This window comes from Limulus polyphemus, unplaced genomic scaffold (assembly GCF_000517525.1).
Source record: "Limulus polyphemus unplaced genomic scaffold, Limulus_polyphemus-2.1.2 Scaffold744, whole genome shotgun sequence".
Taxonomy (NCBI): Eukaryota; Metazoa; Arthropoda; class Merostomata; order Xiphosura; family Limulidae; genus Limulus; species Limulus polyphemus.
Window position 1 is genome coordinate 104,941 of NW_013666354.1, and position 13,287 is coordinate 118,227.

Here is a 13,287-nt window from a genome sequence, read left to right on the forward strand (position 1 = left end):
TAGTAGTACTACTACTTACGTTATATATATATATATATATATATATATAGAGAGAGAGAGAGAGAGAGAGAGAGAGTAATAGTGTGTGTAGTAGTAATAGTATATATATATATATATATATATGTGAGTGTGTGTGTGAGAGAGTTACATTAGCTAACTTCCAATCCTCTGGTACCTGCCCACTATTCAAAGACTTACAAAAAATAGTAGCAAGTGGCTAACATATCCAATCTTTAACCTCCTTCAAAATGATTGGGGAAATATTATCTGTTCCAGGAGCCTTATTATTTTTTAAACTTCCCAATTTTTTCTTAACAAGCTCAGGATTAATGCAGTCATCCTGTTCAATCTTATTTCCATCTATCAACTGTTTAAGATGTGGAATACTGCTTATATGGATGATGGAAAATTCTTTAAACTTCCCAATTTTTCTTAAAAAGCTCAGAATTAATGCAATCATCTTGTTCAATCTTGTTTCCATCTATCAACTGTTCAAGATGTGGAATACTGCTTATATGGATGATGGAAAGTGTGCGGATTTTGGGTGTTTAGATTTCCAAAAAACTTTGGGTAAGGTACTACATGAAAGATTAGCTAAGAAAATCACATCAGTAGGCATTGAGTAAAGATTAGTTAATTGTTTTGCAGGATGGCTGGATGGGAGGAAGCACAAGTTGTTATTAATGGAGTCCAGTCAAAATTTATATTAAGTACAAGGTAATGAGTTTGGGCTATTGTAACTTCGATCACACATTTAACATAACATTTGAAGGACAGTAAGGGGCTTCTTTGACTATTGTGGCTGTCCCATTCATTTCAGCCCTATATCCAGCCCTGACTCTCAAAGTACTCATCAAACTCATCTTGAAGGCAAGTTTTAGAACTGGGTGATTAGTATAATTTGTTAATTGATTATTTGTTGAGCTCATTAATCACTTACATACAATTAATTGAATATTTTTACATGAGATGGCTTTAAAAAATCTTGCATGCTAGAAATTGAGTTTTTGATACCAGCAGTGGGTAGACCACAGAGAATCCATTGTGTACTCTTTTTGTTTAAAAGCTTAATGGCAATATTTTGATTACATGAATAATTGGAAGAACCAAAAACAGTGATAATTGGAAATTCTACTTGTGATTGGTTGAATATTTTAATTAATCATAATTTAAATTTGTTGATTATTTTACATTACATTAATCAACATTCATAAGCAATATGTTATATTCATTAATCAATTTAATCACCCAGTTCTAAAGGCAGTTAGCATACATATTTCAAAGGTAACCACCCTGTTCAAAAAATAAAATTACCTAATTTACAAAAAATCTCTACCCTGCCAGATTTTAAATTTATGTATTCTACTTGTACTACTCATATCATTAAATATAATAAAGATGATGCATGAATCCCACGTATCCCCTTTATAATTTTAAACTTTTCAATCAAATCCATTCTTGAGAAAATAAATTTTAGGATTTTAACCTTTTTTCATATGACAGCCACCTCTGTCTCAGAAATCATCTTACTCGCCCTTCTTTAAACCCATTCCAACAACTCAATGTTCTTCTTAAAGTAAGAAGCCCAAGGCTAAACACAGTACTATAAATGAGGCTTACCAAGAAATGGCAACCTCTATTGACTTCAGTATTCCTGTAAATGCAACCAAAAATCTTATTTGCTTTCCCACTAGCAATGAAACTGATAGTGGCCTAGAAGGCATAAGAGACTGTCAACCAAACCAATAAGATTCCTTTCTTCTATAATATTATTAAGTTCATCAGCCATGATGACAGAATTTTTTACCAGAAATATTAAGTAGATTTCAAAAGATCCAGAAACTCGGGCACTTTTGAAAAAAAACCAGTCAACTATTTAAAAGTGCATGAGTTTCTGGGTATTTTTAAAATTTACTATTGAGTTGATTTCCATAAATGTAGTATTTATAGTTTAAGTTAAAGTAGCTCATATGCATTACCTTACATTTGACATAATTAAAGTCCGTCTGCCATAACTTTGCCCAATTTGACAAATGATCCAAATCCCTTTCTAAATAAAACACCGGCATCTTCTTCATAACCAACAAGACACAATGCTTTAGTGTCATCAGCATACTTGACCAATTTGTTGACAATTCCCTTATCAATATTGAGCTAACTTATTCACCACACCCACAGAGATAGTTTTTTTACTAAACTTTTATGTGGGCATTTGTCAAAATCCTAATGAAAATCTCAGTGTACTAAATCAACACATTTACCCTCATATGAATAAGCAGTTAGATCTTTAAAAAATGTTGAAAAGTTTGAGTCAAGATTTTCACCATGTGAAGTTTGTTAAGTGACATTGAAAACATTTTAAAGAGATTTAATCAGTCTTTTCTAGACTTTTATCATCACAAAGCTAGATGACTTAATTGATTATCTGTGAAGAGCGATTATGTAGATAATTGTATTAAGTGAAATTATAAATAAATTGATTAATCATAATTAGTGTTTCTGATTATTAGTTTCCAATTATTCCAACAATTGATTAATCAAAATTACTGTTGAATTGATTGTTACAAAAAATAACCAACTAATCAAAATTGGTGTTTCTTACTGTTATTGTTTTTGATTATTCCAACTATCCAAGTAATAGAAATATTATTATTATTATATGTTTTGTTCCTAAGCATAAAACTACATAATGGATCATCCGTGCTCTGCCCAATTTTAAACTTATAATTGTTTTTTTACTTAAAGTTTGTTAATCTTTGGTGATTTGGATGGGAAGGTTGTGGTTCAATTGTCTTGGGTTTGATTCCCTTCACCACCAAACTTGCTCAACCTTTCTTTTTATTGCTAAACTATTAAGACCATCTGCCAATTTCACTGATTTTGAAATGGTGACTAGAGAGAAGGAAACAACTGTTTGACAGCATGCTGACAACTTTTTTTTTCTTTTTTGAACTGCTGACTAGAGAAAAGGCAACTGGTTAGCAGTACCTTCTGCCAACATTTTTGTTAATTTTTCTACTACTGGCTAAATGGAAGGCAACTGGCTGGCAGCACCCTTCACTACCTTTATTTATTTATTTATTTTTTTCTTGTGCATAACATGATTTGAGAAACACTGTACTAATCAATTAATTTAATGTAATTGATTAATGGGGCCATCATTTCATTGATTAGCAAATACCACTAATTGCTCATCTCTACTTATAACACTAAAAATCAGATTTTGATGTCTGTGGTGGGCACAGCACAATTATCACATTGTGTAGCTTTATGCTTAACCCCTCATCAGCACACCTTTGAATTGTTGCATCATGGAACACCTAGGGTCCAACTGAACTCTAGTACAAAATTACCATTATAGTAAACTCTGGATTGAAATTTCAAAAACCAGTTGCATTACAACTTTTACCAGGGTTAGCATGCAATGTGAACAACATAAAAATATATATATTCTAGAGGAAATATGTTGACAAATCAAGAAATTACAAAATTACATTGTTCCCAGTATACAGATAAATAGTATTAAACCATTCTTTATATAAATATATAAAAAAAATGCCAAAGATTTATTATACTCCTATATTCAAGTCATTATCCACCAATATATGATGAGATTACCATAATACTGCAAAATTCAACTCAAAGAAAACGGAAAGTGTACATTGTGGGTCACCTAGGATCCGACACAAGTGTATCCTTATAGTAGGCTATCGATTTGAAATCCAATAAGCAGGTTATTTACAACAATTATCAAACAAGGTTTCACTTGTTGAGGAAAGAGATGTGCATACATGTTTAGCACAGTGATGTTATAAACAAACGGACAGATGATACTGTACTACTTTGATGGGTTATCCTCTATAACAGCCTGTATAGTGAAATAAACATTTAGAAATGTGTTTTGTATGTTATAGGGCAAACTGCATGTATAGTGATGGTCAGTGATAGTTTGGGGTCCACATAGATAATTCAAATACATAATACAAAAGAGACATGAAGAAATAATAATAAAGAGAAACAAACTCTTCTGTCATCTGAATAGCTTGCAGTCACAGAATGTCTAGGTTACTAAGGATACCCTGAGCTTGAAATAAGTTTATACATTTGAAAAAAAAAAAGAGGCTTAAGAATGAGTGCTGATATTCTTTTGAGTAATGTATGAGGTAGGAAAATGTAATTTGACATACGGGTTTCCTAATTAAGAATCTGTATCTTCTAATCAAGCCAGTTCAACAGAAGTAGGTACTTTTATTTGTAATATTGAGCTATGTAAGGAGTTGTCATGATTGTATTTAGCAGATCATACTGTTTTGCTGCATAACATGGCTGTAGCTACTGCATCTCGATTTGCTGTGCTGAAGCTTGAAGATGATGAACTAATAGAAAATACATCCAGTTTTCAAAAGGCTTCCAAAACGTCTTCAGGCACCAAATCCAAAGATAGTGCTAAGATAGCTACTAATGAAAATAAGAAGAAAAAGAAGAAGAAAAATAATAATGTTGAAAAAAATGAGGTGAGATTTTAAGTAACTTAGTCACATAGAGAGAGCTGTCTTCTTAAAAAAAAGTGTAGAAATGTAAAATCAAGTGTAATTTTGTAAGCTCAGTCGTAAGAAATACTTTTACTCTTTTTTTTTTTTTTAGTTGTATTTTAATTGTTGTTGAATCTTGGATGCATTAAGGGTAAGAGTTTTAAAAAAACTATTATTTCTCATGAATCTCTTTATTTTGTATTTCTCATCTAACTATGGAGGCTTTTTGGTAAAAATGTTAACCACAAGATGAAATCACCTGATGCTATTAAAATCTTATTTTTGGCATGTAAGGATTATCCAGTTAAGCATTAAATTAGTTAACATTAAATATGGAGAAAGTGAACTCTCCAAATCCTTACCAAAAATTGTATTGTTTGTTTTTCCTCTTCACTTTTTTTGTAAATATCTGTGTATGTTTACACTATATGTGATTTGTATATGTTCAATTCACTCTTTCAATAAATGCAATTTCTTAAACGTTTTTCAAATTTCTGCTTGTTTTGGAATCCCATAAAGCTAGTGCTTAAGAATATCTTTTGTATTTAAGTTAATTGATTACTTTTTATAATTATTGATACTTTTAATAAAGGATTGCATTTTTCCAGTGGTTATAGTGTACTTTGATATGATCTTGGGATTTTGATTTCATTTTAGCTTCAGAACCTTGCATTTTGTCCAAATATTAAACACAAAGGAAAAGGATTGGGTCAGACTTCGGGTGGGAATCGCAACTCCTCTCACAGTTCTGATGGGCATGATACTCAATGGGAAGAATGGAAGAAAAAAGACGATGAAGTAAGAGCTGACTAATGTGCTTAACATCTAATGTTGTATGAATAGCAGTTCTTTGATTGGAGAGCAATATTGTAGTTCAACTGTAATGGTATACGTTTTGTATTTGCACAGAGTCAATTTTTTCATGGTATATTACATTAGGTAAAATACACACAACACTGACTATAAGATGTATTTTCATAACTTCTTAGGATTATCAAACTAATTTGTAATACTTTCTATTATTGGCCTGTGTAAGTAGTAGTTATTTATTTTGTAGAAAACATGAAAATGAGATGTGTTTTTATTCTACAAGTAAAAATTACTTGGTGCACCAGAAAGACTGTTTATTTTACCAATTTTGGAAAATGCCTTATGCAAAGAAAGGTATAAACCAAAACACTGAAAAACAAAGATTTTATTGAGCTCAAGTTGTTTTTTTACTAACAAAACAAGTTCTTCATCAGTATTCACTATGTTACATAAAAACAATACTAATACATGTTTTTGTTGTTTTTTAACAAAAAATTACAGTTCATTAATAGAAAATAGCATTGTATTTTTTCTAGTACTCTTTCATGTCTTGTATTATAGGTCTTGAACATTATCAGTATTTAATACTTCAAACACTGAAACAATTTATGAAACACAAAAATGAATATTAAATCATCGTAGTGTTTAAGTGGGTCCCTTAAACAAAGGAATATATTGAAAAGTTAGCAATTGGATTCTTACAAACCCTTATTTAATTTATAAATTTATCCTATTGTTTGTCAAAATATGTTTCATATTTACTTGGTAGGGAACTGTTTATTTTTTTTATAAAAGACTAATGTCCCCGAGTGGGTCAATGATAAGTTGAAACACAACTATAAAATCTGGAGTTTGATTCCCCATAGTGGACAAAACAATAGTAACCCATTGTGTAGCTTTGTGCTAACATAAACTAAAACTAATAAAATCTATTATACAGTTGCAATGTAAGTATGCTGTATTTCGATGAACGAGGCATTTTATCATCTGTTTACTACATATGATACTAATATAGGAAAGTCATTAAGTATATTGATAACTGTACATGTTTTTTATTACATAGGTAACAAATTGTAATTATAAAGTAAATAAATCATTGTTTAGGCTTAAAACTTGAACAGAAATTAGAACTTACTTGATGCAATATCATGAATGCAAATTATGTATGACTGAAATAATTAGTACTTTTATTTAAAGGAAATGGCTTTATACTACTGCTAATATATTTATTTCAACACAGTTTTACAGCATTTGGACAATACTTGGGATTATTTTCTTTTGATTGTATGGCATTGTCCTTAGAGGAAAACAAATACAAGTTTTTTCTCAAAAATTCATTAAGCACTAAATTGTTTATATTTATTGAAAAGTTGCCCTTAGCAGAATTAGGTCAGGACTACTGTTTTGTTATACTTGCATTAAAAGTAAGTATGATTGTTCTGGAACATTTTTTCTAATACTACCAAGACAGATGCCCAATTAAAAGTAAGATTTTTGTGATTAGAGCTATATTGTGAAGTTAAAGGATTCATTATACTTGAACACAATGGTTTGATGTAATTTGAGGTCCAGGATGTGCAGGAAGCAGAGACATAACCTAATGTGGCTGTGGATCAAAGGGCCCACTTTAAGTGAGGAGATAACAGAAAGCAGTCTCAGAGGCAACATTTTCTAGTATCAGGGAAGGGGATTGAACTCTAGCTTTGTCGTATACTGGACGTGTCAGTGATGTCATGTTCATTGAATTTGTAGTGCAGATTTAATACCCTTATGAATATAAAAAAATTCACCAGTCTATCAGAAAGAATTTTTCTAACACATAAACAAAAAAATATAGAAGAAAAAGGAAACATTTAAACACAAAGGTTTTTGACCTTCACAGTATGAAAATAGTTTGGACATAAATCAGTGAATTACTTAAATCCATCCTGTGTAAATGTCATGGCAGATGGAAAGATTAGAAGTAACTAATATAAGGCCCAAAGATGGAAGAATTTAGTAGTTTGAGTTGTTAAAAAGTGCCTTACTAGTAAGCCCTAGTGGGTTACCCCTTTAACTGAATTGGTAGAGCACTTGCCTAGTGTGCTAGAGATCTCAGGTTCAGTCCTGTTCCCCTGAAAAATAAATATGACATTTCCACAGATGTAGTAGTTAATTATTATAAAAAGTGTTACTAATGATGTCATTTAAGATTTTCAAATAAATATTTATTTATTTATTTATTTTCAGTTTGTGTGTGATGTGTATGAGCAAGACTTGCAAGAAGCTCTGCTTCAAAGTAAACTAGAATTTGAAGAGAAAAAAAAGGTAATGCACACACATTGAAAAATAATTCTTCATTATAACTTGTGTGTATTTATAGAAAAAATATCTGTTATTGGGAGTGGTACTTAAATTTGGAGCTTTTTTGTCCCCTAAAGAGTTTAGTTGTACAGAATTACAACCTATATAATAAGAACATATGAATAGCATTTGTTTGCCAGATGCATGCTTAATGTGTAAGGTGACATTGAATTTTAATATATATTTGTTGAAGATGCATAAAAACAAAAAATATCATAACATGAAACAATGTGTAAAGGGTTTTCAAACACAAAACTAAGATTTATACAAAAAAAATTGGGAACCTTAGCTTTGTTTCTTTTTTCTTCTTTTTAAAAACAACTTGCATTTGAATTTATGACTGCTTAATGCTTTAAATACATATATATTTTTGTGGTTGAGTAATATTTACTAATAAACATTTTGATTAAAGAGTCTGCACTGAAAAAGCATTTTAATCTGACTCTGATTATTTTATAATCTGTGATTCTTAACAAAGTGTGGAATTTCTTTTACAAGCACATTTTTGTATCCCGAAATTAGATAGCATTTAACTGTGCCAATTTTCAGTAAACTATCTTTACTTAAATTGTTCTAGACAGTAGTTGTTGCTTTATACAAAAATAAAATTTAGAAACAAATTTAAAAGTTTTTGTTGTTTCCCAATACTATGTAATATGCCATAGATATACGCACACACACAAAAACAAAATGACATTGACCAGGGCTCTTGATGAGTGCTTTTTAATTCGTTAGAACAATATATAAAAAATATGCACACAAGTTACATTAAATAGATTTTTAGGCTTATGTGTCAAATGAAACATTATTCTCCTTTTGCAATACATGCTGAAGCACTAATAATGCTCTTACCAAAAACCAAATAAAGTTATATGAAAGCGTTGTCTTAATCAGTAGGCCACAGTGTGATGACACAGAATCTACAAAATAAGTGAAATTATTTGACCATTTACTCTTGAGATGTTGCTGATTTATGATAATAAAAAAAATATTTTCCTCAACTTTTCAATCTGAAACATTTACATGATGATGTGTATTCTATGGCTTATAATGAAGTCCATAAGCTAGTAAGTGTGGCAGAAAGAACTTTAACCCTTTCCTCGTGGGTCAAAGGCCATGTCATTGCATTTGTTGACTCATATTCAAAATCTTATTAAACTACTATTTTATGAATTTATATCAATAAGTTTCTATCAAACTGTAGATTATAATTGAAATTTTAGTATTATACATTATTTAATTTCTTAATTTAAAAGTAAATATTAAAAAACACACCTAAACATTGATTTTTGTGTGTCACATGATTCAAATTAGATGTTTCTGATGTCAAAATATAAAGTCTTTAGTTTCATATGAATTAGGAACTCCAATTACTAATATTGAAAAGCTATAATATAAAATAAGAACCTCCTATCTTTTCTATTTGCTGAGATATTGCTGATGTACTGAATCAAACATAGTGGCCCCGCTAACCTCTTTCCAATATATACTTACTTCTGTCTATGACATGTGAATAACCAATCAAAAGCTCTGAATGTCCCCCTAGTGGCTTTCTCAGCCATTTTCAAGTATTATGACATCATCTTGTTCTTTTGATACAAATCTTCAAGGTGGTAAGTTGAGTCTTTAGTCTGCTCGAAATTGCATATATTTTCTTAGACCCAAATACAGCTTAGTTACTGAGCTTTATAAATTATAGTGGAATTCTCTGTTATTGATATAGTAGTTTATAATTTTTGGTTATTTTAAATGTATATATAAAACCTAAAAAAAATTATTTCACATCCTCCATGGGCAAAATCTTATAAGGCTTAGCAACCTACGACATGCAGCAAACAAGTTCAAAGGTTGTAACTAGAAGAGATAATTGTTTGCTTTACTTCTATATTAACTGTTCTATGTTTTAATAAAAATAAGTTTAAGAACTTATTTGTAAATAGTAATAATGTAAATAATTGAAATGTTACTGTATTGTACAAAATATTAGTCCACTAAAACACAGCTAAGACAGTTCACTTTGTAAAGACTAAAAGTCAGTTTTATATTATTGGATATGGTAACATAAGTGCACGTGTGCCACATAATTGTAACTTCTGTATTTTTAGCCAGGCATGGCTGAAAGGTCAATACAATAAAAATAATAAATATATATAAATGTAAAATGTTATGAGATTTCGGCTATTTATTCTAAACATTGGTGTTTTTGTATTATAATTTGTAGTCATTCTAGAACAAAAAAGGCATAATTTATATTTCTTTCCTAATTTTTTATGGTGGTTACAAGATCAGTCCAATCAACCGAACCCTTACAGAGATTTGTTAGTGAAAATAACATATAAAATATAAAGTTTTTTCTCGAGAAACATTTGATAACTATCTGGACATTATAAAGATTTCACATGTGAAATTTGAAAATTTTTTGATGCATAAAAGTATTTTTAATCTTAAAATGAAAATTATTCTGCGTGTGAAAAGAAAAAGACATGAGAAAAACATTGCTTAACAAACCTTAAGACTTAATTAAAAAATCTGATATTTTGCGTTTGAAAGCCTTGGAATATTTACTGATAATCTGCCAATTGTTGTGAACATACGCTTACTAATTTAAATGTTATAGCTTGAAAAATATAACAAGCACTAAAGGTCACGAGGTTGGTCGCAAGGCGCAAGCCCGTGCTGAAAGAGTTAATAGGTTTCAGCTAGTAATTAAGACAGGAAGAACTTTAATAGGTTTCAGCTAGTACTTGAGATAGGAAGAACTTTAATAGGTTTCTGAAACTTGTTTCTGGTAAGGTTTGGTGGTGCTAGTAGGCTGCTAAGTACCATTCACTTTTACCAAAAGGGTCAAAGAAAATCCAGATTGCAAAGAAATCTTGTTTATTGATAAAATTTAAATATAAAGTATTTTTCAGTGATATAGCTACTATTTGTGTGCTTTCAGTATCTGTTTTTTAGATGCACATTACCCTTGCAAAGCCCATGTGAATCTTAGTAAGCTCACATATTTTATCTGAAAACAGTCAGTTAAAACAAATTTATTGTAATATCCCACTCCATGAAAGCAATGAAAATTGTATTGTGAAATATAAAGTTTTGTTTTTCATAATGTAACAAATTGAGCAGTGTGGGGAAGTGAAAGCTGGCTAAGTCATTTGTTGTGACTTTTTAAATTGATCTAAGGACATTTTCTTAAATATGTTTAATTTTTAAAACTAGTTTCTTATGTAATAACACTTTGAATCCAGCTTCAATAATATTTTATGTTTGTTTTCATCTTTACGTTTTTATATGAAAACAAACATCTGATCAATTGAAATTTTGTTGGTGGGGATTAATTATAATTTAATATAATTTAACCTCTATTTTTGACATTATTTAAAAATAGATAAAAAATATTCTTGTGTCTAGTTCTACAGTGCCATCCAAAAGCATGCAGAAGTAGAAAAAAATGGTAGCCATGAATTAAAAAAAAAGAAGAAAAACAGCCAAAAGAAAGATAAAACATCTACCATGACCCTTGATCAGTTTCAGAATATGTTACCTAAACAGTTGGAAGGAGGTGAGCAAGATTTTTGTGAGGAAGTTTTGTGTCTTTTGTTGAGATTCAAGTATACATATTTCTGTGTGAAATAAATTACAGTTCCTTACAGTTTCTTTGGTTATATAGTAAAGAAACAAATTCTAACTCATTAAAAGAAAAATAATTGGACACTGTTATTTTGATTTGTGACAGTCATAACTCGTAGTTAAAAATTTATGCTTCAGTGTTTGCAAGATAAAACATTCTTGTCAAATATATATAGTTTTGTGTAATTATCTATACTTTTTGTTTTTGAAAACTGTTGATAAGACTTTAGTGGCCTGACATGTCCTTGTAGTTTGAGAGCTCGACTCTCAATCTGCAGGTAACAAGATCAAAACTTTTCACCAAGCATGCTCACCCTTTCAGTTGTGGGGGCATTATAATATGATGGTTAATTCTGCTATTCATTAGTAAAAGAGTAGCCCAAGAGTTAGCAGTGGGTGTTGTTTACCAGCTTCCTTGCACCTAGTCTCTCACTTCAAAATTAGGGACAACTAGAGTAGATAACTTCTAGTAGCTGTGCACAAAATTTCATCAACAACAAGACTTTACCTCTATGATTACAAGGCATTTAAAAAGGAGATCAGTTGCATATTTTTGAATGAGCAAAGTGAAAAGTGAGCAGACAGGAATAATAACCAGACCACACCGTGACTGATGAAATGTTGCACTATTTGTTGTAATGGTGAAATGTACCACAACTGTTGTTCCTTATTGCTTGTAGCAACCTTCTAAAAGTTTTCATACAAAAACGATTTTGAGACCTTTAACCCACTTTTTTTTCAATTAAACAATTCAAGCCACTTTATACCTAGAACATTCCAGTTTAAAGATTTTGTAAGTTGTTGCAGCTTATTTTAATATCAGATTTATGCATGTGAGGTTTTGGATCATTTACTTTTTTTCTTAGTATAAAGATATAACATATACTCAATCTACTTTTTATGAACCTGATGAGAGTTTTTTAATTAATTGTTATATTTTTTGGGGTAAGAGTAAAGAGGAGTCTTAAAATCAGCTAAAGCTCTTACAGAATATAATCTTAGGAAAAATATAAGAGAAAAATAGGAACTTGGATTTTCTTTGAAACAGGTGGAGATATTTCATCAAGTCCAACTCATAATCAACAAGCACCTATACCTGAGGAAACTAACTTCTTTGAAAAGATTGAAGAAGATGCAGAAAAAATTATTACAAAAGAACACAGACAAAGTTCTTATAAGAGTCCAGAGGTAAAAACGCTTTGAAAAGGTTTATTATGAATAATTTTTGATTCAACAGATATGAACATAATTACGATGTGAAAGGATGGGTCATTATTTTGTACAATTGTTAGGTGTTCTACCAAAGAATGGTTTAGTAGAGAAACTCTTCTATTGCATGAGTAATGTTTATAAATTCATGGAACTCTACAAAGGAGTATTAGAAAAGAAAAGAATATATATATTATCATTAGAAGGGATGAATAATTAATCAGTTGATTTGTTCATGTGTATAGCAGTAGTAGTAGTAGTCTCTGAATGAAATCGTAAACAACATCTCCAAGCAAAGTTTTTTTTTCTTGTGCAGTATTTTCAAGCAGAGCATGCACGTAGTCTTCAGCATCAAGAAGAAATTGAAAGAAAAGATAAAAAAATCAATGAGCTCGGAGAGGAATTGAAAAAGACAAAGGTGAACTAAAGTGATATGTTGTGCCATAATTAATTGATTATTCTCTCCTATAATTTTTTGTTATAATGAAATAAAGTAGGTTTTATAGTTCTGTAATCCTTTTCAGTGTTAACATAGAAAATATAAAACTATTAAATGAATTTTCTTATTTTAACAATTTCATTGGTAAGTTTACTTTTACAGTATTACCAAGAAGTTTTATCGGTTTTACAGTATTTCCACTAGTAACTATATTTATTTGTTACAGGAAGAACTGAAGACAGTGAAACATAGATGCAAAAAACTTTGTCATATATTAGCTCAAGGTGAAAGTAAGTATGGGAGAGTCAAAGTGTGCATTCCACCATT

At 30.1% G+C, this 13,287-nt stretch overlaps 1 protein-coding gene across 5 annotated transcripts in view; it reads left to right on the forward strand.

The window, feature by feature from the left end:
- Positions 1–13,287, forward strand: part of LOC106460292 (G kinase-anchoring protein 1-like) — a 29,739-nt gene that overhangs the window by 5,487 nt on the left and 10,965 nt on the right. For 2 of the 5 annotated variants that reach the window (XM_013919982.2, XM_022386984.1), the window contains exons 2-8: positions 4,297–4,514; positions 5,190–5,330; positions 7,572–7,649; positions 11,094–11,244; positions 12,361–12,500; positions 12,838–12,939; positions 13,187–13,250. In XM_013919982.2, coding sequence (XP_013775436.1) covers positions 4,323–4,514; positions 5,190–5,330; positions 7,572–7,649; positions 11,094–11,244; positions 12,361–12,500; positions 12,838–12,939; positions 13,187–13,250 — 868 coding nt within the window. In that variant the 5' untranslated portion in view covers positions 4,297–4,322. Of the gene's footprint in view, positions 1–496; positions 571–4,296; positions 4,515–5,189; positions 5,331–7,571; positions 7,650–11,093; positions 11,245–12,360; positions 12,501–12,837; positions 12,940–13,186; positions 13,251–13,287 lie in introns of those variants that run through there. The other 3 variants (XM_022386986.1, XM_013919983.2, XM_022386983.1) reach the window with 2 other exon arrangements.